Source organism: Saccoglossus kowalevskii, chromosome 21 (genome assembly GCF_978046115.1).
Source record: "Saccoglossus kowalevskii chromosome 21, keSacKowa6.1, whole genome shotgun sequence".
Lineage (NCBI taxonomy): Eukaryota > Metazoa > Hemichordata > Enteropneusta > Harrimaniidae > Saccoglossus > Saccoglossus kowalevskii.
The window spans coordinates 26,638,476-26,666,074 of NC_140661.1; the positions used below are offsets into that span (position 1 = coordinate 26,638,476).

The 27,599-nt window shown below is 35.6% G+C and overlaps 1 protein-coding gene across 5 annotated transcripts in view; it reads right to left on the reverse strand.

Moving 5' to 3' along the window:
- Positions 1-386: 386 nt before the first annotated feature.
- Positions 387-27,599, reverse strand: part of LOC100369098 (uncharacterized) — a 106,370-nt gene continuing 79,157 nt past the window's right edge. For 3 of the 5 annotated variants that reach the window (XM_085495185.1, XM_085495187.1, XM_085495186.1), the window contains 15 exons: positions 23,830-24,307; positions 22,601-22,736; positions 20,454-20,595; positions 19,685-19,825; positions 19,372-19,471; positions 14,874-14,984; positions 10,721-10,776; positions 10,014-10,258; positions 9,431-9,502; positions 7,870-8,199; positions 7,494-7,693; positions 6,935-7,219; positions 5,701-6,739; positions 5,072-5,194; positions 387-4,345 (listed from right to left, as the gene is read on the reverse strand). In XM_085495185.1, the coding sequence (XP_085351311.1) occupies positions 4,038-4,345; positions 5,072-5,194; positions 5,701-6,739; positions 6,935-7,219; positions 7,494-7,693; positions 7,870-8,199; positions 9,431-9,502; positions 10,014-10,258; positions 10,721-10,776; positions 14,874-14,984; positions 19,372-19,471; positions 19,685-19,825; positions 20,454-20,595; positions 22,601-22,736; positions 23,830-24,267 (3,726 nt within the window). In that variant the 5' untranslated portion in view covers positions 24,268-24,307 and the 3' untranslated portion in view covers positions 387-4,037. The remainder of the gene's footprint in view (positions 4,346-5,071; positions 5,195-5,700; positions 6,740-6,934; positions 7,220-7,493; positions 7,694-7,869; positions 8,200-9,430; positions 9,503-10,013; positions 10,259-10,720; positions 10,777-14,873; positions 14,985-19,371; positions 19,472-19,684; positions 19,826-20,453; positions 20,596-22,600; positions 22,737-23,829; positions 24,308-27,599) is intronic. The other 2 variants (XM_085495188.1, XM_085495189.1) reach the window with 2 other exon arrangements.

Here is a 27,599-nt window from a genome sequence, read left to right on the forward strand (position 1 = left end):
TTCAGCACACGTTGTGATAACAAGTTTGTCCTATTAAGTATCATGTAACTTGATCACGCAAAAACAAGAACTGGGATCCATGGACAAAGACCAAATTTAAATATTGGCACTTTCTGTAACTGAGAAATTTGAAGTGTGAGGTCTCCAGGTGTACTTAATCATGTCAAAATGTTTTTGGTCCGTTAATATTTAATCATTTTCGATGAAAAAAGTGTCGGACATAGATTGCCGAGCGGGATTTATGTTTGGTGAATAAATTGGATCTAATTATATAACTATGTCATTTTACCATTTCCTAAAATACGACCAATCTCTACAAAAACAAAATTATGGGCTGCAGCTTGAGATACCAACACTTTAATAAGAAACAAACCATAGACAATATCAACGTTTCAGTCCATAATAATTTAATTCATTTGTACATTGCACACAAAATAAATTTTTGGGTATTTCCTCAGACTCCTTTACAAGGGGGGGGGGGGGAACAAATTTTTTGAAAAAAAGGTATTAATGTTATTTTTCACACTACCTAAAAAAATTACGCAGCAGCTACAATGCATTAGATATTAGTGGGTGGGTGGGCGACATTATGGAAATTCAGGAAGCCTTCACAATACAGCGCCCTCTATGGCAGATTATGCACAACTGCAGTGATATGCTTTAGCACCCTCAATGTCCAACTGAGTAGATGAGAAAAGGACTGGTTAGATCTGAGAGAAACACCCAGCGATGGAAAGATTATGGTTGTTATGGTAATACAACTCTAGGCTATTGCATAATTATGTCTAACTACATGAAAATTGCTATTTTGATCACAAAAAAAACAGACTGCAAAAATATCTGATTTTTTTTTTTTTCATCGTTGATCTATACTGCTACCAGATCTCCAACCTAATGATTTTATGTTTTGTAAAAATGTTTGCAATGTTGCATACAATTCCTATAGAAGTTTTACTTTACAAAGGGCTGGTTTGTTGTTGAATTTCATTTTTTTTTTCACAGGACACAAATGGCAATATAGACAAAGAATTGGGGGAGTGACTAAAACAAATGTAGTAACACCACCTTTGACCTAACAAAGATTAAGTATTCGCCTTTTACAGTTTTTCTACACATGGCATGATTTAAAAAAACTTACACAGATAATGCAACTATCAACAAAGCATAACAAAACTATCCTAGATTTTTGGCACACAATAACAAAGCTTTCATATTGCCATGAAATCTGTTGAATGGCAGTGTTTGTTGCCGTGGAAACAAAAGCATATATTGACAAATAAGACAAATTTTGATAAGAAACATACATTCAAATTAATGTACTTTGACACATGAAAAACAACGTTTTTTTCACTGATGCTAACACAACATGTACATGTATTTGAATTATTTCAATAAGTCATGATGTCATTACCCAGGGTTATTTTAAGTTGTGACATCATTTCCCAGGGCCTTCTAAGGTCATGTCATTACCCAGGGTTAATTCAAATTGTGACATCATTACCCAGGGCTTTCTAATGATGTCATCACTCGTGGTTATTTCAAGTTGGGCATCATTGCCTTTGGCTAGACAGTGTTATTACCCATTGATCCCAAGTTTTGACATCATTATGAAGGACAATCTAAAGCCACAAAGCTATTTCTCATGGTTATTTGAAGTTGTGAAATCATTACTCAAGGCCTTCTAATGATGTCATCACTGCCTTGAGTTATGTAATGTCATTACCCAGGGTTATTTCCAGTTGTGACATCATTATCGTGGACCATCTAAGGCCATGATTTCATCACACAAGGTCATTTCAAGTTGTGAAATCATTACTCAGGGCTATCCAATGTCATTACCCAGGGTTATTTACAGTTGTGACATCATTATTGTGAACCATCTAAGGCCATGATATCATCACACAAGGTTATTTCAAGTTGTGACATTATTACCTAGGGCTATCTAATGATGTCATTACCTATGGTTTTTCAAGTTGTGAAAATAATTACCTTGGTAAGGTAAGTTGTGATGTTAATCAGCATCATGTTATTTGAAGATTATCTTATCCAGTTTTAAGCATAAACAAATAGTTACATAATTACCTCCTGCAAAGAGTAATCATGGCCGACATAAATTTTTTTTTACAAAACATACATGAACTGTACTGATGAATCTAAATTTAAAAAAAGGTTTTAAAATAAATTCCAAAAGCTAAAATAAATAAATAAATAAACAACCCTGTGCATGATACAAAAATGCATTAGGATTTGAGACCAAATCTTTACAGTATACACATTTCATTTGCATGGCCTGAAAAAAACGCCAATTTTATCTCCATGGTTAAATCAAAATACTTCTAAATTTCAAAGTGTTTTTTTTAATTAAAAAAAAAATATCTAAAAAAAAAAATTATTCCATATTAACTTCAGAATAACATAATTGATTTCAATATTTTTGAGAACAGATCATTACAGGATATGACATCACATAATAGTATAACAGGATATGACATCACATAATAGGATATGACATCATATAATAGCATAACAGGATATGACATCACGAGTTATCTATGACACACTGCTCCATCACAATATTGTCTCCCCCCCTACCATTTGAATAGTACAGTCCAAGTAATTGCAGGGGTGTCAGACAAGGTTGTGTGGAGTGCAAGTGTAGATTGCAGTAATACTCACACCTTACCCGATGCACTGAAGCTACTCAACACTTCAGATTGTTAATTTGAATTTTAATCAATTTGAATAAATGTCAATATGTAAAGCTGAGCACCCCAGACCTGGTAATGGTTTAGCCCAATGAATGGAGGGACAAGTTGAGGAGGACGGGAAGTATTCTCAATTTGACACTCTATGGGAAGGGCTGCAAGGCAGTGGTTTGGAACACAAAATCAAATTAAGAAATTAAAATTAAAAATCCTACAATTAATCAGTTTTAAAGACAAAAATTTAAAAAAATAAACCAATCATTTTTGTTTAGTGCAAAACTTAATTTCTACCAGTCATACTAAATTATTATCAAAGTAAACACAAATCAAGTCGGTAAGCTCTCCAGCCAAATGTCCAGGTCCAGGGGTCAAGGAAAAGAGACCATATTGACATTTATCCAGGCTCTTCATCACACAATTGATTGTTGGACTATAACTACCTGACAGACCAGTTCTAAACTGTACCACATATTTTATATTCAACACCATCAGGAAGATCAGAAATTCTTGTGCATCTAAAATCCCTGTAATACTTTGATGAATAATTATTTTTTCCTAATTTGAATACTTGCATGGGGCAGATTTGATATGTTTTTGCTACAATAATCAGGCCACCTAGTTTGGAGAATATTTTTAATCTCATGCCACCCAAGCAGGTGAATATTCTACACATTTAGGACATGTTGGTGAACATGCAACGCACTTATGGCCGCCAGAGTTGGAGAAATATTTTTCACTCAGAATGTATACTGTCCACAGAAACTAATGAATATTTTTTCTAGTATGGCCACTTAAGTTGCTGAATATTCAGCACACTCCAACCTCTTATGTCTATTTCTACACGATGCTAGGCAGTCATTTGCACAAACCACTGTAATCTCAAATGCCGCCATCTTGTTTATTCAGCTGTGTTGCTGACATGGCCCCTTACCCTCAGTCTGTAGAATGTACATGGTTTGAAGATATGAAGAAGAAAAAAAGACTTATATTTTTTTAAACACGAAATGGAGAAAATAAAGTTATAGAAAAAAGGCAGACCAGTAGGAACAGGATGACATCTATATTTGAAATGATGAGTGTTGAAAAACTGACTGTTATAAGCATTTTTAGTTCTGCTTTGGCTTCAAGCCATCAGTGTTTTTGAGTTTGTGAGACTAATCACTAGTTAGTTTTCATCAGAAATACTTTTCTCTTCAGTTAAGAAGCACAAGTTGTGTTCAGTTTTGGAAACAAAATCAAACAGTTAAGTTTTTTTATCCCAGACAAACATCTCCAAATTTTTTCTCTTGTATTGTATTCTAAGAATGAAGTTTCTCTATAAAAAATATCTTCTCATGTAGAGGAAGCCACTCCTTTGAATTCATACTGCTTACTCGCGAGTCGTAACGTATATTTTGCATTTGGTATACTACTAAGTGCGGACTGGGCACTTTCAGCAGTCTTAAATATTGCCACAATGTTGTAACTGGACGTTTTCTCATCTGCATTCACATCACTTTCTTTGTCCTCAGAACTTTCCTCTCCTGTTGGTATCCATCTTATTTCAGCACCTGCTTTAACAAGATCTTCGAATAATGTCTCTGTATCTTTTCGCTGAGTGCCTTCTGGAATGTTGCAAATGTCTAACGTGTTTGCCGTACCTGTAAGATTAATAGTTTGCAATATTTTATTTATGGTTGTTATTAACCTGTGAGTACCTTTTACTATCCTTGCCAAGTGGCCATATATATATATATATATAAATACTAACTTGAAAAGTGTTATTAACTAGAAAGTACTGTAAAAGGTGTGTTTTTAGCAAGCATGTTAGTATGCCTAATTTACCTAATCTAATATCGTTAATTCAAGATGTAGCTAATTTAACAGAAAGTATATTCTCACAATCAGATAGTTGACACTTTAGATAAATTAAGATTCTATTAATTCAATAATAAATATGCAGATATTTCAACATGTTTTACAGTACTTTACAGTTTTACAGTGCCATGGGCAGAATTAAATGTGGCTATTCAATTTCAGGGTTCTACCCCCTTCCCTCAAATTGAACGACTTGTGCTTTTCATACTGCATTTTCACTGATCAACGGCACCTTAACATGGTTGATTCTGCTTCAGTTTTGCAACATTTTAGAGACCATGCATAGTCATTGTGATCACATTTGTTGGTCCCATACTACACACAGCAGCATATACATGTGGCTAAATTTTTTTATTTACACGAACAGGCAGAACATCATCCAATAAAACTTGACACAAAACACAAAATAAAATGTGATGCTGCATGCAGTATAAAAATGCAAAATGAACAAAATAAAACCGACCAGCGGGAAAATGGTAAGACGTTTCATCCAATAAACATATTCTTACTTTGTGCGGTTGAAGTCTCTTGTAACGCCATACTGTCCAACTGCTGTATTTTACGTAGTTTTCCTTTTGTCGCTGTCTTTGCGATTTTGCCCTTGGGCTGGTTATAAGTTGAAGGTCGTTGACCTGAAATAAACCGAAAACCGAAAATCAAGCATGAGCATGTATGTACATTATACATTATTTTAGCTATTATTCGAGATGTAGATACAACTGACGCTTGGTATGTACGAGTAATACTTCATTGTTTTGCATGTATAGCAAAAATAATGTTGGGTGCACAATACTGATTAGAAGTCCATTTTATAAATGGTCCAATTATAAAATGTTGACAAGCGAAACCAAACAGGCTAAATTGGAAGATTGTGATTTCCTTTATCAAAAAAGTTACAGCTAGCATTAAAATGTCATGTAGACAAACACTATCGTGTTTTATACACAGGTTGTATATGTCACTCAAGACAAGACACACATTGAACATGACAAAAATGATATAATCAAATTTGTAGTTGCATTCACTGCCAAGTATTATGACCTTAGCTGAATACATATAGTAAGGTATAAACGTTATTTAAATGGTTATTTAAATTTAATTATTTAAATCAATAATGTGTAAGTTTTCAAAACATTACCTGTTTTACCCTGCAAAGCACTGCTAGTATTCCTGGATAGTGGTTGTTGTTGTTGCTGTTGTTGTAGGGGGACAGACCCAGGATCTGGACTCTGAACTGGCGATGATCCAGATGGACTATGTCCACCACCACCACTGCCTACCCCACACTGCTGATAAGCATCTCCACTACCCCCTCTAGACAACGGTGTGTCCGGATTATATAGCTCTGTTGATTTAGGTGGCCGATGATCGACACTGTAAACCTTTCTCTGGTGCTGCGATAGTCCTGATTGCTGTTGGGGCGGCGGCGGTGCTGGCAGTTGTTGTTGTGGGGGAGTGGTTGACGGTATACTTGTCTGATACTGTAGACTCATAGCTGCTTGGGGAGACTGTGCCCTCGGCTGGGCATACGCAAAGCTGTACATGCCCTGCGTTGATGGGTGTTGCGAATGGCCAGCGAGTACCTGTGGTGGCGTCACAGGCCGTGTCATACTCCCGTCCTGCGGTAAGTGTGAGAAGCCCATCAGCTGCCCAGCCGTATTTGTCGGCATTGGTTGGTAGTACACTGGCATTTGTACAGGAGGCAGTTGAGCCGCTGCTTGTTGTTGTTGCTGCTGCTGTTGATGATGCTGCTGTTGTTGAACTGCAGCATGTGTGGCAACTTGTGGTGAATCAAAAGATGACTGCTGCATCAAATGAGAGTGTTGCTGCGGTGGTGGTTGCTGCTGTTGTTGCTGTGGAGGAGGCGGAGCCATCATAGGCATATTTTGATAATTTTGTCCATATTGCGATACTGTTGAAAACTGTTGCGTGGGACTCACCAATGCTTGTCCCTGGCTCTGCGCTTGACTCTGGTACATAACCGGCATTCCAGCTTGTGGCAGAGGTGGCATCATTGGCTGTTGTTGGTTTCCTTGATGCATCTGCGGTGTTGCCTGCTGCTGTTGACTTGGTGGTGGTGGTGGCTGCTGCGGTTGCAAGTACTGAGTTTGAGTTGTTGAATGATACAGTGGAGAGGGCATCATCATCTGGCCCTGAGGTATAGAAGAGTACATTGTCTACAAACAAACAAACATGCACACATACATATGATGAGACTGGATTAATATCAAGCTATGATGTTGAATATGCAAACTGTGCTACATTAAATAGTTTTATACTGAAAGCAGTCCTACAGTGCATTCTGTAGAAAGTAGCAAGATTAGGTAAGCAATTTGTAATACTAAAATTTCTCACAGAAAATAACAACAAACCTGTGGGCTTTGTTGTACATTATACGTCTGTTGGGGAGGAGCCGGCGGCATCATCTGCTGTTGAGGCGGGGGAGGTGGAGGGGCAGGAGCACCACTTGGACCAGAATATCCAGATCCCATCACACCTCCTTGACGCATGTACGGTCCACTCATGTATGGTTGCTGTGGCGGCGACATCATCTGCTGTTGAGGAACCATTTCACCAGTGCTCTCGTTGGACGGCTCACGACTTAGACTCATACCATGCATCTGACTTGCCATATCCTGCATACTACCCTGTGAGTCCTGTACAGAGAGACGCAAACTTGTTATTACAGGGTAAAAAACAACATGAATCATGCCTTAAGAAGAGCCATACAAATATTTAATATGAGTGCGCTGCGTTGAGAGGCTTTGTATGAATAAGAAATGAACAAAAACAACAGATGTTAGTGTTTTGTTTGACAGTTTTTTATCTTGATTTGAGCCACTTAAATATTGATAATTGTAGTTCATACTTAGTCATGGTCTTTTGAGAAAAAAAACAATTACTGATTTTATAGATAGATTGCATACAAACCCCTGAATAAGACCGCTGCATCTGAGATGCTGCAAGCATATTAAGTTGAGAGTACTGCGAGTATGGAGGCATAGATGGTTGCTGTTGTTGTATTGGTTGCGTCGGTGACTGCGCTTGTTGTAATGGACTAGTAACATTTTGGTGTGGCAGTGGTGGCTGATATACCATCGGAGAGCCATCGGCAAGAAGATACGGCGTACCTAGGTAGAGAAACAAAGCTTAAATTTGTGTACATCAAGGATGTTGTTTTTCTGGAAAAGAATGATTAACTGGGTCAACTAAGCAAGATGAGTATTTTCATTATTGAAATGAGATAGCAGTGCCGTAGAGACTAGGTAAGTAGTCACTCGAGATGAAATCAACATCGGCAGCCTACCTGTTTGTGGATTGATAAGAATGCTTCCTGGAGGCACAGATTCAATATTAGGCGCTGCATACAAGACAGCGCCGCTTTGCGGAAGCCCTGTAGAACTTCCAACACCAGTTGCCATGGAACCAGTCTGAGTCCAGGTCACCTGACTGCCAGTCTGTGACATTTGATAAGTAGATGCCTGCTGTGGTGGTTGTGGTTGTTGACAGTATTGTTGACTGACAGCTGCTTGTTGTGGGGGAGGGGGTGGCGGCGCTGGCGCTGATATTGAAGGTTGTTGTTGGATGACAGGTAGAGGTCGGAATGACGGACTACCTCCGCTCCGTTCCGATGAGTCTGCCAAAACATGTACAGTAATAATTAGTATGACACAGCATGGTTTTCATTACAGGGTTAAATAAAAAGTGCAATACGACAGACAAGCAGATTTAATCATAGCTACAAGGAGTTACACAATGCATGAAAACTAGTCTGCTCCGGATAAGTGTGGCACCAATCTCCAGAAATCCCATTCCTTATCAGTATAGATCATGTGATAGCGACATTACCGTTAACCAAAATGAAATTATTCAAATTACGTCACCATCTTTTCACTGTGGGAAAACATTTTTGGTGCACATGAAGTACATGTGCACATGAGCAAGCCCTTAACAGAAGGAATGTTTGTTGTCAATTTTACAATCAGATTAGTTATTTTCACGCTTACATTATTTGAACTAGTCACATGTTCACGGCAGTTGATCTAAAAAAAATACTAAACGATGAACAAGCGATACATATAAAAATTATTGTCCTGGCAGAAGTTATCCAGTTCTTCATTATGAACAGATATGTTACACTATTTATTAACAGACTGCATTGTTTGAGAGAGGTCAGCTGGAGAAAGGATGCAAGACAAGAGGCGGTTCAGACTAGAATACAATACAACCAATTAACAAACAAACAAACAAGAATGTCTATAACTGGTGAAGATAAGACCAATCTGTGATCCTGCAAAAAAATTTAGTCATTTTATTTTTAAATTATTATATTTTCTGTACTAGTAAAATTGAATAAAACTAGCTATGTAGTTATTCGATTTCCAAGTGTGGTTGAAACAAATTAATCAAACTGATTTTGGTCTTTAAAATATGCAAAATATATACATCAGATGCAACTAATTCACAACGAATGATTTCTAGCAAAAAAAACAAAAAACATTCAGACAAAAAAAAATATTATTTATCAATTTTTTTTAAACCAATGACGAAATATTATTTGTAACTTGTAAAAATGCAGAAACACTGATTATGTAGTCTTATCTTTAACAGAACACGCAACCAGTCATACAGAAAAAAAACATGACTGATTTGTAGATGCTCACTTGTCTACAGTCTTCGTGCAACAATCACTAAAACATCTAGAGCTAGAACAAGTGACATTTTTACAGAAAACAGAACAAATAATGCCAGCCAATCATCAGGGAATCTACTTCAAGACGAAGGAAAGGGAGAGGGGGGAAGGGGGGAGAGGTATTTCTTTATTTTATTTATTTACTTATTTTTTAAGATACTGAAAGAATATTTACTTTTTTTTAGGAGTTTTGAAGTTGTGTAGAAACTACACGACGTGTTAGAGATGAGAGGCTGGTCATAACATGCTGAAAATTGAAAGAGTCAGATTAGAAAGAAACAAGCTGTGTTTAAAATAAAAGAACATTTCAAACATTTCAAGTTGTGCTTTGCTTGGTTAAATGCAGACTTAATTATTTAAAATAGTTAAAAAGAAAAAAAAAAAATTGGAGAAAAAAGGAAAATGAGAAAATTTCCTTTTCTTCCCTTGATGAAAATATACTAAAAATAAAAATATAAGTGTACTATCAGCCATGAAAAATTGCATACCACGCAAGGCACAGCAGGTACACAATGCCTGTGCAAGATTTTTTGGATCTTGAATCAAAGAATATGCAAAAAACTGTTATACAGCTCAGTGTGGATGGCATGCAAACTGACCATTAAAATAGGTGCATGAGTATCTGTCAAATTAGCACTGGGCCTACCGATTCGGATCCACCACTGAAAAAAAATCTCGCACTTATGTGGTGCGGATTGTAGAATTCTCGCTGACCTAAGTGGGCTCAAGGAGATTTTGATAAAATATGCTAATTTTACCTGGGTGCTTACCCACTTTGGTAAGTTTACTAAAACTACTTGTGCTTCCTCGGCTACCACCGCTCCAACTACTCCCGCTACTGTCCCCTCGTAACAAAACCGAGTGTATGCCAGTTCCGGCAAAGCTACTCGCTTTGGTTACCACAGGGATGACTTGACGTTCTGAACCACTTGAATCAACGCTGCTCCAAGGACGTTGTTCTGGACGCCAACAAAACTCTTCTGAGTTGCTACTTCGTCTACTCCTATTGAACAAAACATGGCATGTTAGAATGTGCAATTCTTTTGCCGAATCGTGTTCTTTGATGTCCTTTTTTGACACAACAACACGCAACTTAACAAGAAGCTTGTACAGACAAACATGCAGAGTCAAACAAACAACCCTCCGATTGTGTGTCGAAAGTCATAGCCTTTGTACCACTATGCATCCTAAAATTGTGTTGGAATCTACACTACATGGTAATCAACTACCATCATGCACCAATACATACAATATTGTTATACATACAAGCATGTCTGTACGCCCTTGGTTATCATTGACCCTCGTTTTGACAAGAGTCAATATCATTTCTAATCATTCAGTATGAATTTAAATAATATCACATCAAACCAATGTAACATGCAATTGAGCATGGACATTGCTGCACCATAAACATCACCAATAAGGAAGTTGAAATCAACAACAGTACATGAAAGTAGATTATTACCTGAGCGGGGACTCAATAGAAAGATTACTCCCAGTGCCTTCCTGTGATGAAATTGACTGAAAGTGAAAAAAAAATCATGAATCTAAATTATTCTAACACCAGTTCATTTTCCTACAATGCGATGTGAATGCTTTGACAATGACTGCCGACAACCGCTGACAAGTGTTGAAGACGTTATTCAACTACCTTTTCCATACTATATACCAGTTTTAAAAAAAATCCTATTTCACCAAAACATATCGATGATTTTAATACTTCTGCATTTTGCTAAAATAGGGTCGTTGACAATATTTTTGAATCCTCTGAGAATTACGTCAGTAGAAGACAGAATTCTGATTGGTTAATAACATATTTGACCTATGCAAAAAACACAACAGAAAATGCTTCACATCTAGAGGTGCGTATAATCCAAAAAATTTGACAACAACAAATAACAAGCCACGCATGGCACAGTTCCCGTTAGTTATCAAATTTAAGATATATAGTTTTGTTTGAAGTAATATAGTTGGAATATAAACATGTCAAAAGTATGGATCCAGAAGATGATGCTTGATTATGATGACATTAAAATGATTGACATCTTGTATGTGATCGTCAAACGAATACTTGTCCATATTGAGAAATATTGCTCTTGAACAGCATTAATTAAAACAAAATGGCCACCAGTTGGCCATTTTGAATACATCTATATATCTATAACATGATGTAAATCAAATATATAAAATTTGAACATAATCGGCCAAAGCATATCATATGGCTCTAGAGGCACATTCATTTAAACAAAATGGCCATTTTCAATCCGATCTGAAAAATAAAATGATGTGCATCAGTAACACATAATCTCTAATGTATGCACCAAGTTTGAACAAAATACATCCATAAACGCCAAGATCCAGTTCTGGAATGCCAGAAATGCTTGATTTTTGATGATTTTTTAGCACAAAAATAGCTGCCATTTGGCCATTTTGAATCACATAGTCAAACCAATATATCTATGTCATGATGTATAATGAATATTTAATATTTGATCATAATCAGTCAAAGCATGGCAGAGATATGGCACTAGAACTGCATTCATTCAAACAAAATGGTCGTTTTAAATTGAATCTGAAAAATAAAATGATGTGCATCAAGGTCCCATAATGTCCAACATACGTACCAAGTTTGAACAAAATCCATCCATAAACTAACACATGAACACACACACAAAGATCAAACATATGTCCCCATTTTCGGACTGCGTCCGAGCGGAGCTAATAATGAAGATCCTGATTTTAACCATTTTCCTTCATACTCTAATAGTTTTTACATTGTAAATTCTTATGATACATAAACAATATTCTAACAAAATGTGCTTTCGTTGAATTCAGCAATACCGCTCCTCATTCTATAAAATAATGTGCATATGGTGAACAAAAATTGTCATTTGGATATTATTTTGAGAACCAAGCGTTCACGACTAAAAAACATGTACAATTAAAGAAAAGCTATACCAGAATTATATGATGGTTACAACATAGTACTGTGAGCAATATAAGCCTAAACGCTTTGAGCTAAACACACACACACATATGAGTAGTAAAAACAATGGCATTCAAACATTATCACAAGTAGCAACCGACAGGACCTTTATCAACAACCATATAGAGGTTAAAAAACTACACTGACTATCAGATTAAAAAACAACGTAAACAAACAATGTATTCCCGATAACGTACGTGGTACAGCAACCTCCATTCTATATGCACGCATAAGAATAATGACACACATTAAGTTACACGAAGTATGGGCTAAGATTTGAGCTGATTTAGGCTTATCTAGCATATTTGCATTTCGGCTAGACCCAATTGCGTCCAGTTGTTAGCACAGGCTAAGGGGCGCCATCAGTCAGTGACCTTTGGCAAGCCGCTATTTACGAACAGAAAATGGGCGACATGCGCGAGGTTCTATTTCTGCTATTCGCATGTTTCATTCTAATTTTGAAGCGACGTGCACAGGAATGCGAGAGAAGACAGATCCAACTTATTTGGATGCACAGAAACAGTATACAACGGCGTAACAGAATACAGAGTTTTATTAATGCATGTTGTAGACAGCGAACCAAATTTATTTTGTCTACACCCAAAGGTCGCCTCAGAGGGTGCTTAGCTCTGGGCTAAGCGTTCGCGCACACTTTTTGACCTCTTAGCCCATGCTAAGGAGCTGTGCGTGAACGCAATAATTATTTCTGCGCAAAACGCTCCAATTAGTCATCATCCAAATGACAAGCAAAAGGGGATTTAGATTGATATCTTATTAACAGGTTTATCTTGCAGCAAATTACATACTGGATACAATTATCAACAAAAAACATTAAAAAAGAGCAAATAACACACTAATTCAATGGTGCAATCCCAGAGAGTGAGAGCTTTTCTTTTAAGAACCCTTTTCCTATAACCCAAACCTAATGCCACTTACTGGTTAAAAGTCACAATACTAAACAAAACACAGGCATAGTGCAGGCAATAAAAACATTGATGTCCCATAATTCAATGGTGCAATCCCAGGAACTTATAACATAACTATTTAGTACCTCACTGATTTGCAACTTATTACGATTTATTAAAACTATTAGGCTCCCTGCAAATTGACTTCCATCTACAAACTGACATGTGCATCTACAAACTGACATGTGCATCTACAAACTGACTTGTGCATCTACAAACTGACTTGTGCATCTACAAACTGACTTGTGCATCTACAAACTGACTTGTGCATCTACAAACTGACTTGTGCATCTACAAACTGGCGTGTGCATCTACAAACTGGCGTGTGCATCTACAAACTGACTTGTGCATCTACAAACTGACTTGTGCATCTACAAACTGACTTGTGCATCTACAACCTGACTTGTGCATCTACAACCTGACTTGTGCATCTACAACCTGACTTGTGCATCTACAACCTGACTTGTGCATCTACAACCTGACTTGTGCATCTACAAACTGACTTGCATCTACAACCTGACTTGCATCTAAAACCTGACTTGCATCTACAACCTGACTTGCGCATCTACAACCTGACTTGTGCATCTACAACCTGACTTGTGCATCTACAAACTATCTTGCATCTACAAACTATCTTGCATCTACAACCTGACTTGTGCATCTACAACCTGACTTGTGCATCTACAAACTGACTTGCGCATCTACAAACTGACTTGTGCATCTGCAAACTGACTTGCACCTACAAACTGACTTGCATCTACAAACTGTCTTGCATCTACAAACTGACTTGCATCTACAAACTGACTTGCATCTACAAACTGACTTGTGCATCTACAAACTGACTTGTGCATCTACAAACTGATTTGTGCATCTACAAACTGACTTGTGCATCTACAAACTGACTTGTACATCTACAAACTGACTTGTGCATCTACAAACTGACTTGTGCATCTACCTGACTTGTGCATCTACAAACTGACTTGTGCATCTACAACCTGACTTGTGCATCTACAACCTGACTTGTGCATCTACAACCTGACTTGTGCATCTACCTGATTTGTGCATCTACAAACTGACTTGTGCATCTACAAACTGACTTGTGCATCTACAAACTGACTTGCATCTACAACCTGACTTGCATCTACAACCTGACTTGTGCATCTACAACCTGACTTGTGCATCTACAACCTGACTTGTGCATCTACAACCTGACTTGTGCATCTACAACCTGACTTGTGCATCTACAAACTGACTTGCATCTACAACCTGACTTGTGCATCTACAACCTGACTTGTGCATCTACAACCTGACTTGTGCATCTACAAACTGACTTGCATCTACAAACTGACTTGCATCTACAAACTGTCTTGCATCTACAAACTGTCTTGCATCTACAAACTGACTTGCATCTACAAACTGCCTTGCATCGACACACTGACTGGCATCTACAAACTGACTGGCATCTACAAACTGACTTGCACCTACAAACTGACTTGTATCTACAAACTGTCTTGCATCTACAAACTGACTTGCATCTACAACCTGACTTGCATCTACAAACTGACTTGTGCATCTACAAACTGACTTGCATCTACAAACTGACTTGTGCATCTACAAACTGACTTGTTCATCTACAAACTGACTTGTGCATCTACAAACTGACTTACATCTTGTTGTTGGAATATTCTAGCTCTGGCTTTTTCATACTCCTCTTCACGTTCTTCTATTGATTTACTTCGTTTATCTTCCTTTAAGCCACTCCTGTCTGGGCTTTTCCCCTACCAAACAAAAAGCAACATCAAAACAATAAGCCCCACACGCTGATATAAAAAAGCACTACGAAGGAATATTGTGACCTTAAATTAACCCCAAGTTTATCTTCAAGAACATGCACATTGTCCCTTTTGAGAATAACGTTGCATTTAGCCAACTGTTCTATCATAAAGAATTGTGGGTATTTATAAACATTTGCATGCTGACCTTATTGACCACAATGATTTGCATAAATATTTGCATGCTGACCTTATTCACCACAATGATTTGCATAAACATGTGCATGCTGACCATATTGACCACAATGATTTGCATAAACATTTGCAAGCTGTCCTTATTGACCACAATGATTTGCATAAACATTTGCATGCTGACCTTATTCACCACAATGATTTGCATAAACATTTGCATTCTGACCTTATTCACCACAATGATTTGCATAAACATTTGCATGCTGACCATATTGACCACAATGATTTGCATAAACATTTGCAAGCTGACCTTATTGACCACAATGATTTGCATAAACATTTGCATGCTGACCTTATTGACCACAATGATTTGCATAAACATTTGCAAGCTGACTTGAAATTGGCCATGATGATTTGCATAAACATTTGCATGTGATTTGCATAAACATTTGCATGTGATTTGCATAAACATTTGCATGCTGACCTTATTGACCACAATGATTTGCATAAACATTTGCATGCTGACCTTATTGACCACACTGATTTGCATAAACATTTGCAAGCTGACTTGAAATTGGCCATGATGATTTGCATAAACATTTGCATGTGATTTGCATAAACATTTGCATGCTGACCTTATTAACCACAATGATTTGCATAAACATTTGCAAGCTGACTTGAAATTGGCCATGATGATTTGCATAAACATTTGCATGCTAACCTTAAATTGGCCACAATGATTTGCATAAACATTTGCATACAGACTTTCAATTGACCGCTACGTTGACCATTAATCGACTTAAGCTGTATTGCATACAGTGGCCATAGGTTTACCCATGCTTATTTTGCATAAATATTTTCATGCCGATCTTTAATTAACCTTAGCTTATTTGCATAAACATTTGATGCTTTTGACTTAGATTATTAGCATAAAACAAATTTGCATATTTTATACAAAGACAAACACATAGCAAACAAAAGGCTTTAAACATTCCACAGTGGATGGAACTGACTTGAGAACGTAATGTAGCAAAATATCACTAATGGTAATGAAACCTAACACTTAGTTACACTTCAACTATATCTATTACAATACATAGTCAATTGTTATTTTACTTGAATAATCAAAATGCTTATTAAATTAGCAGCAACTCTGATTTAAATTATTGTATGCAGTACAGCCATCACATCAATTCTGAATAATAAACTTTTTTAATATAACACTGCCTTTACATACATTATGGATTTGACACAGCCTAGACTTTCATGATATTTCAAAACTGGAAAGAAGTTAAAAATGACATCTGCCAGAAAAAGGTCCTACGGTACTATGCATAGAATTATCAGTGCTGAATATACATATACTGCTGTTTACACTTTATTCACCATGATTGCATTGAGTACCCGGCAGTCAAATATTGGTATATATTCCCTTTTACATTGCCAACTAAAAACTTTCTCTTATACTTCCCAGCAATGTAACAGAAAATCAACTGAAGGTACTGGACAAGATACTACCGTAAAATCTGTATTAGAAGCCGCATCCCTAATAGAAGCCGCACCCATTTTTTTTGAACAATTGAGACCTAAAAATTCGGCATTTCTCATATGTGTAGATGCTCTAATAGAAGCCACATCCCCTCTGTTGCATTGTACCATTTTAATAGAAGCCGCAGCTTTTAATACAGATTTTACAGTACATGTAGTATGGCAAGAATTGAAAGCTTGAGAGCTCACACTAAATCAACTTCCTAGTATACATCGAATTCACGTTAAAGCAATAGCGAACAAAAATAACTACAAAGCATTTCAATGAGCAATGAACGAGTAATGTACAAAATCACACTTCAAATAAAATTGAATTTTCCATTCTTTATGACATCATAAAAATACTAGAAAGGCAATAGTTACATTTATTGATGTAAAAGGTCATTGACATTGTATCATTCTATTTTTAGCTCTGATCTCATTCACTGTTCTTGTTACATAAGGCATGTCAAATCTGAGTAACCATGAGGTATCATGCATGGAAACAACACCAGCGGGCTCACATTATGTTTTACTGACATTGCATGTTTCAAATTAAGTATATACCTCCCTTGGGGATTTCTATAACATGCAAAACCAGTTAAAGTTTCATTCCCACATTGTAAGATTTGTAGAAAGCCTCTCACTGACCACTGTGATTACAACAATGAAAATTATGTTTCATTTTCTGATTAGACACTACAATCTTCAGTGCAGACTGGCTTAATTCAGTGCTTTTATAATTTTCATGGTGATTACATAATACAAAGTGAGAAAGCAACTTTAATCTTTTGTGCGCCAAAGTCAACTTTTGTCAACATTCACAAATTTGAAATCCATATAATTTTTTGGTAATTTTTTCAAATTTTTTTATGAAAACTTGCAGCCAATAGGAAATTATGCCCATTTGGTCCAAAATTATCAAAACACATAAAAACAGGTATAATGTTGCACCAAATTTTGTCAAAAAAAAAATATTTACCATTTGTGAACATTCTCTTGTATAATACAAAGCTGTATTTCCCCCAAAAAATGGGCCAAATAATAAGCAAATAATTTTGATAAGCGATAATGCATTATTTAATTTGTAATCTATAATTAAAGTTGCATTGCACTTTGCAAATGTGTAAAACAACACAACAAAATAATAAGCTTAAAACATAAAATGTATTCAAATTGTGCTGTTTTAGTTTTTAAAATGTTAGCCTGCCCTCATTTGCTGACATGTTCCATTTTGGGAGTACTTGAGGGTCTTATCTCAAACATATCTACAATGTGACTGACCTCCGAAGACAAACAAAGTTTTTTTAACTCTGTGATTGTCTATTGCTTTATAGCAGCTAATTTCTTATAACTCCTCAACATTTCATCGTGTATTCACGTATATTGGTCAGAGGATGACGTTAATTTACGAAGGAAATGCAAATTTTAAAATAATAATTCAATGAGGTAATTATGATATTATGATATTGTTTACACTATGTGAAGATACAACTAGGTTTCTTTATCATAGGAACAACAAATTGTTCGCTTAAAGATGATATGACCAGCAAGATGTAATAAACTGCCTAGTTCAATATTGTAACAATATAGCGTTTACATTTCTCATAAAGTTTCGATAATTTGGGACCAGGCAGCACTTATTATGGGGCCCATTAAAATGGTGCATTTACAGTAACATAACCACAAGCCTACAAAAATGATTCAGATACAAGTATTCATCATATAATATGTTTCAAAACGGCCTGTCTTGTTTCTAGTTTCGTAACAGCACTCTTGTTGCTTCTAGTAGTTAAAATATACTACATACGCAACTCAGAAACATGGAAATGGTACATGTGCAGATCAATTATATTTGGTCGAATTAGACATTTTATACAAAAAACCACACGGTACGCTCACGGAATATATACGAAAGCCAACATCTATGGTCAGCAACATACAAGAATTAATCACTAATGTAGAAAAGATAGCGCCCTCTATTATCCACAGCTAATATTGCTAAGTATGCATTCAATTTGCAGCACTGGAAGTATATACACAGTTAAATGTCAAAACAAGGTCTATTGGGAACTATAGCAATCAACTGTTAATCCCCGCTTTCGGCCAAATATTCCAAAGTATATTACTCAGATGAACTGGGATATTTCCCGAATAGCTCTTACAAGATCATCTCTAATAGAACACATAAACTCAAAATTGCATTTACTGTATGCAGATCATTAAAATACGATCTATTTTGAACGCAGACGCACCCCTGTCATTTAGGTAAGCAATAATAAAGAAAAAAACAGTGCCCCTATGAAATGAAAATGACCAAGCACCATCCTGCAACTAATCAGGCACATTCATATTTACAACATAAATACAGGTATCACACTATGAATATAAACATGTCTGTAGTTAAGCATAGGGTGATGTACACATTCAAAACAAACTGGAAATGAGCAGAGTTTTTAAATTGCATCAACATTGCTCATTTCTTTGGTTTTTGACACCCAAGACGATACATATCCACCAAACCTGGATAAAATACCGAGCTCTCTTTACAAAAACAGAACAAAGTCATCTGTGTGCAATACAACACAGAAAACTAGTGGTCCATATGTTAAGGTGAGCATTCCAAGTTCGTGTCCATCGTCGCAAACATGTACAGTAGGGCAATAGTAGTTACCTCTTTGTCTTCAAGACTAGCGCTGTCCCTCTTCAAAATCATCCTGGGTTCTTCAGTTTGTCTATCATGTCGTATATGCTCCTTGAATCGCTGCTCTGGTCTATAAGTTAACGAACAAGTTAAAAGTGAATGACGAACCACAGAATGAATGCAGTGTGAATTAATAACTATCACAAAACATGCACTGCATATCCGCCATTATGACCAGTCATAATTGTGCAATTAAATTTGACATTCTAACTGTAAACTTTTATAGAAAGGTTACTAAATAATGATATGATAAAAACAGACAATAAGGAGAATAATAACTTACATTCTTGTGTTCTGCGTTTTGTTTATCACAACAGCTTTGCCAGTTTGATCTATATTATGGTCCATACCAAAATACGCAGCAACGCGATGCACTATCATACGATGGTAGGACGTCATTGGAGGAAATTTCAACGTATGTTGACTGTAAATAAACAATGCCATCATCAAGTTCAAAGTGACATCCATATGACATGCCAGTGGTTTATAAATAGATTAAACATATGCAAAGTGTGTAGACTACAGTTCTTCGACAGCTAGTGATGACACAAGTGAGTTTCTGTACACTGCCATTATCACATTTGACTTTAGGTCATACATAAGTATCAGGATGTGTGACCCCATAGGGTCATAAATAAATACCAGGATGTGTGACCTCAGAAGGTCAAGAATGAATACCAGGATGTGTGACCTCAGAGGGTCATGAATAAATACCAGGATGTGTGACCTCAGAAGGTCAAGAATAAATACCAGGATGTGTGACCTCAGAGGGTCATGAATAAATACCAGGATGTGTGACCTCATTGTAGAGGGTCATGAATGAATACCCGAATGTGTGACCTCAGAGGGTCATGAATAAGTACCAGGATGTGTGACCTCAGTGTCATGAATATGTACCAGGATGTGTGACCTCAGAGTGTCATGAATATGTATCAGGATGTGTGACCTCAGCAGGTCATGAATAAGTAAAAGGATGTGTGACCTCAGAGGGTCATGAATAAATACTAGGATGTGTAACATAGGGGTCCTAAATAAGGATTAGTATTGCTTACCTTTGATCTTGAACAAAGTTAATTAAATCTTGTTCTAGTTTTAATAACATCATTCTATCCCTGGAATTCTGTAAAGTTTGAACTATAAATTCATGAACATCGACACCCGTAAAATCTGTATACTCTTTCTCTTGACTTGATTCTGCGATGGTAAAAAGAGGACGATGAGAATTAATAACGTACACATTCAAGTTCCATACTCTTATAACCATATGTTCCCTTGAAATTCAGCTTTTGATGTTAATTCAGAAACTCAAATTGATTCTTTGAAGTTAGTCTGTTTGTCTACATTTTTGTACCGTACCACTGATATTTTAACAACTACTTGTCTGATTTCAATGAAACTTGGTGAACAAGAATAATTCACACACTTTGTTGGTTCTTGGTTGAAAATCATTAATATTAAAAATTAATTTGCATAATAATTAATCAAATTTTATCTATTCCACAGATATCTCAAGAACCACACATCAGATTCAAGGAATATTGGTACATACATAGGTGCTCTGTGATAATCCACAAATTTGACACATATTGATTACTTAATTGGCATAAATTATTATTATTGGCATAAAATATTTCGGTATCTCAATAACACCTCATAAGATTTAAATTAAACTTGATAAAAAGGTGTTCCAGGATAAACTACAGGCTGCAAATCACAGACATACAATCATATTTAGTAATATTAATAAAATAAATATTTCTAGAGTTTTTGGTGAGTAAATTTTGTATCATGGTCAGAGATTGCTTTCACATTGTACATTTCAAATGCAGAGCTATATTAATTTTTAAATTATTTTAAATATTTAATTGCTTTTTTTTTCTACTTCATGCCTCTATAATACAGAATTTTTTTAAGGTTTCTTTGATTCAGCAATATATATATATATATATATAGTCAAAGCTGTTAGTGATCACCTTTATATAAAAACTACATGTGTTATGAGACCACCCTTTTAACAAAATTGTTCTAAATTTCTAATTTTTAATTATCTGATTTCAAACTTATCTGGTTTCGTCCAATCACATAAATGTGTTTTTGTTGCCACAGTAACATCTTGTTGATTTCTTGATGAATATATCAAATGTACGAGTTTGTGATCCATAAAAAATAATCAAATCTCCATATAACGACCACCTGTCTAATTAAGACCATTTAAAATGAAGTCTCTTGGGTGGTTGCTATACACAGGTTTGAGTATAAAAATCGCAAATATACGGTGATTGCGAGAAAAAATGAACAATTTAAAATGAAATTGGTGAACTTCTGTAACCATTGATTCTTCAGGTTTAACACATCGCTTTTTGAAAACCGAGACAGATACCCTGCATGAATGGTATACAATGGCGTCACCAACTGACGTGTTCAACTCTTTTTCAAAATAATGTCTTCATATGGCTATGAAGTGTTTGCGCATTTCACTATGTGCAAAAAGACAGCTTTAACGAAAAGATCACATGTGTGAGCAGCTTAGAAAGGATAATCCCATCACTTCCTGCTTTCTATATATAGCTTCACTCATGGTTAATCCGGCCGGCATTATTAATACTTGTTTTGACCCATTAACCGCTTTCATTGAATTTGCTTTTTGTACCACAGTCACATTGTGAATAGGAAAATACCTACGTTGTAGTATTTTTCCTGTGAAAATTTGGCTGCAACATTTTCGTATAGTTTATGTATTTTTCAGTAATTTATTCGTTAATTTTGAAAAATTATGTGGGTTTATTTTAGACAGGTGGTAAAAGTTGTCTTTGGAGGCAAAAGGGCTGACAAAAGTTGTGATGAACACACTTTGTAGAATTTATTAATAATATACATTTTTCAAAATTTCTTTGTTAAAATTTCAAGAAAATAATTTCTTATTTTCTGCAGGTCATAGCTGCAGATTCGAAATTGTGGGGGGAAAATATAGAAAAAATTACGTCATTTTTTTTGTGTGAAAGGAAATAAAAATTGAACTTGAAGGATGTAAAATAGACAAATAAATATAAATAGTAAGTCAGTTTAAAATAATTCAAAGATTCAAGAACACTATCGTTGAATAACATCCGTTTGATTGACGTACGGGAGTCGTATCTTTATACAAATCAGAGTGTACTACAGAGTATTGAGATATGTAAACAAGATGGAATGATCTTACCTCTAGAGAGAGCTGGCTCACTCTTCGGTGTGGCGCTTCCACTGAGCTGTGTTTGAGCTATTTTTAACGGTGGGTTATCACCGCTAAGTTGATGCTTTAGAGTGGCAGTGGTGGTGCCATCGCTTGACGTGCATGGCTTTGGAATATCAACAAAGTTAAGAATTAGTCATCAAATTCCAAAAATAGCATTTGTCACAATTACAATGACCTTACTGAAAATAGAATAGAGGTAATCTGAGCACTGTTTAGCAGTTGGAACAGAGATCAAATATGGGTAACATGTGCAGATGACAAATATACAACGGTTGAAACCAAGTGTGTTTAACATGATTCGGTTTTTCAGTGATTTGTCATGAATCCCGGGTTTACTGTCAAACAAAATGATTTCAGTGCCACAAGTTATAATTATTTTAATTATAAATATATTCCTGCGGCTATCCTAGTTTTTGAGAAATGATTTGTCCAAATCAAATTACCTCATACATATTCATGCTAAGATAATAACGTAACGCAAATCAGACAATTTTTGGTAACATTTTAAATCTGTCTAATATCATAATTAAGTAATTTTATTGAAATCATTTTGGTTCTAGATTAAAACACAATAAAATTAAAGCAAACAAATAAATTGTATTTTACTATATCTATCAAATATGGAAAAATTAATAGAAAAATTACTTCAAGTTTTTGATCATCTCGTATGCCACCATCTCTATTTCTCATTTCAGTATGCTTATTGGGAATGACTTGAAATTTAAATTACTATTTGGAGTTGTTGTAGCTAACATACTTTTAAAAGATATTTCTTATCATTTTGGGTGGTTACTATTTCCCGGGTCTGTTGTGAATTCAAAGAAAAAACTTGTGGTAAACAACTTTTTGAATTACAAACGCCAGTTGAACACCTTTTAAATTTCATTTTTTCCATGGAAACAAGTTCGGTTATCCTTATTTTTATTTGCTATTTGACATTTATATGTAGGAGTCTTTGGCTTGTCAAGCAATATGTGAACTGTGATGATTGCAACAGCTACAGTATTCCCATAATATCTGCTTGCCAATAGCAGAGCATCTCTGTTCGATGTTTGAATGAAGATGGGTTATATTACAAAATTCAAGTATTTTTCTGAAATATTAGTCTGAGATGCACAAATGGTAGGTGTGGGTGTGGGGTGAGATTGAATGATGTAGTGGTCAGTAGCCAAAAACCGAAGTCCCACTATACTTACCGACGACAATGCAAGTAAATCTGGAGTAGATGGCGGTGAGTCATCCCGAACCGCATGCGTACGAACCAATAATTTAAATTTAGGATAGGTCTGTGATTTTCCGTTAGGTTCATTGTCTTCAAAACTACTGTCCTTACAAGGCACATCCCCCTCATCACGAATGACGGCAGGAGGGGGTTCCTCTAATCGCTTACTTTTAGACAGTTTTTTAGTCTGAAATCTAGGAGGCGGGGCTTCCTTCCTGTACTCCTTCCGACCCTCTGATTTCTCCTTTGATTTCTCTCGTCGAAACTCTGGTTTATCCTTCCTTGGCTCAACTTTCTCTCTGTCTTTTCCTTTTTCTTGTCGGTCTTTTTTATCAAAGGACGATGATGGGGAATCTTTTTTGCTTTCGAGTTTACCTCTTTCCTTTTTTGTCCCAGTTGCTGGTTTGTCCATATTGAAAGACTGCTCCTGGAATGATTGGTTCTCTGACTAACTGAAAAGAAGAAAAGAGAAAAAACATTACCCATAATTCAGTATGATTATCCATCACCCATTGCATCACTGTAGTGCTTTGAATAGTTAGATTCTCTATCAAAGTGCAATTATCATTGCGATCAAAAATAGAATTAAAAGGTGGATGTTCCGGTCGTTTTTCAATTCCAGTCTAGCAGCTTTAATCTGATGGGATTTGTTGACCAATACTGCTATAAAACAAGCAGCCTATCGGCTGAGATAGCTCCGCTGTTAGAAATGCACATTTCAATTAAAGAACTGAAGACATCATCAGAAAATGAACAATATGTATAGTATCAAAGCAGTCGGACTTACAGTTTTTAACAAGAAGTCGAAAATATCACTTTCTACCAAAAATGACCAAAATATTCACCAAAATTAGAAAATTGAAGATATCATCACGAAATGAACAAATCTGAGAAAGGTCTACATGTAGTATCTATATATGTAATATCAAAGCAATTGAACTTTTGGTTTTTAACAAGAAGTCGAAAATATCACTTTTTACCAAATATGACAAAAATATTCACCAAAATTATAGAATCCAAGATATCATCACGAAATGAACAAATCTGAGAAAGGTCTACATGTAGTATCTAAATATGTAATATCAAAGCAATTGAACTATTGGTTTTTAACAAGAAGTCGAAAATATCACTTTTTACCAAAAATGACAAAAATATTCACCAAAATTAGAGAATTGAAGATATCATCACAAAATGAACAAATCTGAGAGGTCCACATGTAGTACCTATATATGTAATATCAAAGCAATTGCACTTGCGGTTTTTAACAAGAAGTTGAAAATATCACTTTTTACCAAAAATTACAAAAATATTCACCAAAATTTGAAGATATCAACATGAAATGAACAAACCTAAGAGAGGTCTACCCAAGGTACATATACACCAAGTATCAAAGCATTCAGGCTTGTAGTTTTCAAGAAGAAGTCGAAAAAGTAAAACATTGACACGGACGACGACGACGGACAATCACTCATATGATAAGCTCCGCTCGACAAAGTCGACAGCGGAGCTAACAAGTACATCTCTCCTCTCTTCCTCCTTCTCCTCTTCATCTTCCTCCCCTTCACAGTGTGATCTAAGTATTGTTTTTACTTGAACTGGACTCTTGTGTAAAACAAGCGACAGTTTCATCAAGAGTTAAGACATTAGTAACACCGATTTCCAAAAATTCTGACATGAGTGTGCGCACATAGTTTATTTTATTAATTTATTTGTGATTCTATTTTAAAAGCAATAATAAATGGATGCGTAGAGGTCTCCGCTTGCAGCTAAAAGTGACAAGCACCTGAAAAATCTTTTTTAAAGATCAATACATTCAACACAGCACATAGATGGAAATGCCATCAATAAAAAGTACCAAAATAGATGAATCCACTTTGCTGCATTGCCAGAGCTTTTGTAATCCCGCTATTCATTTATTCCACTGGAGAGGTTCACTAACGTCCTGATTTGTGAAAAAGTGCATGAAATTGAACTGATACGTCACAAGGTTCTATTTAGGTTCTGTGATTATGAACACAAAAGGTGTATTGAAATCAAAATACCAGAAAAAAAAAAAATGAATTCATGACATATAACTGCATCTAAAAATCTACATGCTCATCTAATTCATGAATATTTATCTATTTATTTGCTAATTGGCAAATATGAATATGGTAAAACAAACATTGTGCAACATGATACCTGTGACAAGTTTGAATTGAATCACTCTGAACATAGATATAAGTGCACACTAGATATGTACACAGAACACGATTAAAAACAGAACAGGGATGTGCTAACATCGGCTTGTCGTTTTCCAAAATAGCGAATAAAATAACTCATTGTTAAACACCAAAAGAATGACGCGAGTTTCCTTCATCAAATCATTGGATCAGAAAAGGCATGCTCTAAGTTTTCTTATTGACATACTAACATCTAAGATGAATCTCAATCAATCAATATCATAATAACACCATGTGAGTTTTTAGACTTCATCAATTTATAAAATTGACAGCAACTTTAATATTGAATAGTTTTAATACCAATCACATTATATATTTCACAAAACTTATCTGATGGGCTTAGCAGAATTCTGAAGTCTGCTTCAAAGGCTAAAGCTCATTTTGGCAATAACAGCAAAATTAATTACTGATATGTCATCATGAAAACTACACACAAAGATAATGCTATATTGATGAAATACAAGGAAGGTGACTTTTGCACTAAAACACAAAGATTGGTGATGTAACCCACACCAAAACACAACAAATGATGACATCACTCACATGGAAATAAAGAATGATGACATCACTCACATACACAGGTATACTAATTTTTTCAGTTCTCTATTATTTAATTTTTAACTGAATTAACCAACCAGTATCTTTACAGTGTTTCTTGCATTGCACATATCACACACAGAGTGACCTGAATATGCAGTATGCATTATGAATATGCATAATCATGATGAAAAACACAATTATTACAATGTTGGGAAAAGGGGTATTTTTTTTGTTTTTGTTTCAAGGGCTGAATATGTATGAATAAGGTAACTTAAAATATTCAGGAATGTATTGATCCAAGATTTACAAATAGAAGTGCCCCCCCCCCCTGTAACTTAATGGAATAGTCAACCATTAAAGTAATAGAACATGTGTTTGTCTGCTAAACCTTATTATCATTTCATTTCCTGTGATAATTTCTTCTGACAACAATAAACACTTCTAGTCAATGATTCCTTATAAAAAATAATAAAAACAAGTCATTGTCAATGACACGTCCCCGTTCCGTTCATATTTGAGTGACAGATACATTCAAAGCAGATCATGACCGAAATGCACCTGCATATGTACAACACATTGTGCTAAATCTGAACAAAATCCATCCATGCATGACTGAGATCCGGTTCTGGAATTGTGAAAATACGTGATTTTGATGCATTTTCGGCCTTAAAATGGCCATCATTCCGCTATTGTTAAGCAGATCATGAAACAAATGCACATATCTATTTGTGACATGATGTACCATGTGTGTGTGAAGTTTGAACTTGATCAATCCAGACATGTCTTGGATACGGATCCAGAACTGAATTCTTTAACAAAATGGCCGCCAGTCGGCCATTTCGAACTTGATCTAAAAAAAAAAAAAGACATGCATCAAGGTCCTATTATGTTTAATGTATGTACCAAATTTGAACAAAATCCATCCATGCATAACTGAGATACGGGTCCGGAATGGTGAAAATGTGCGATTTCAATGCATTTT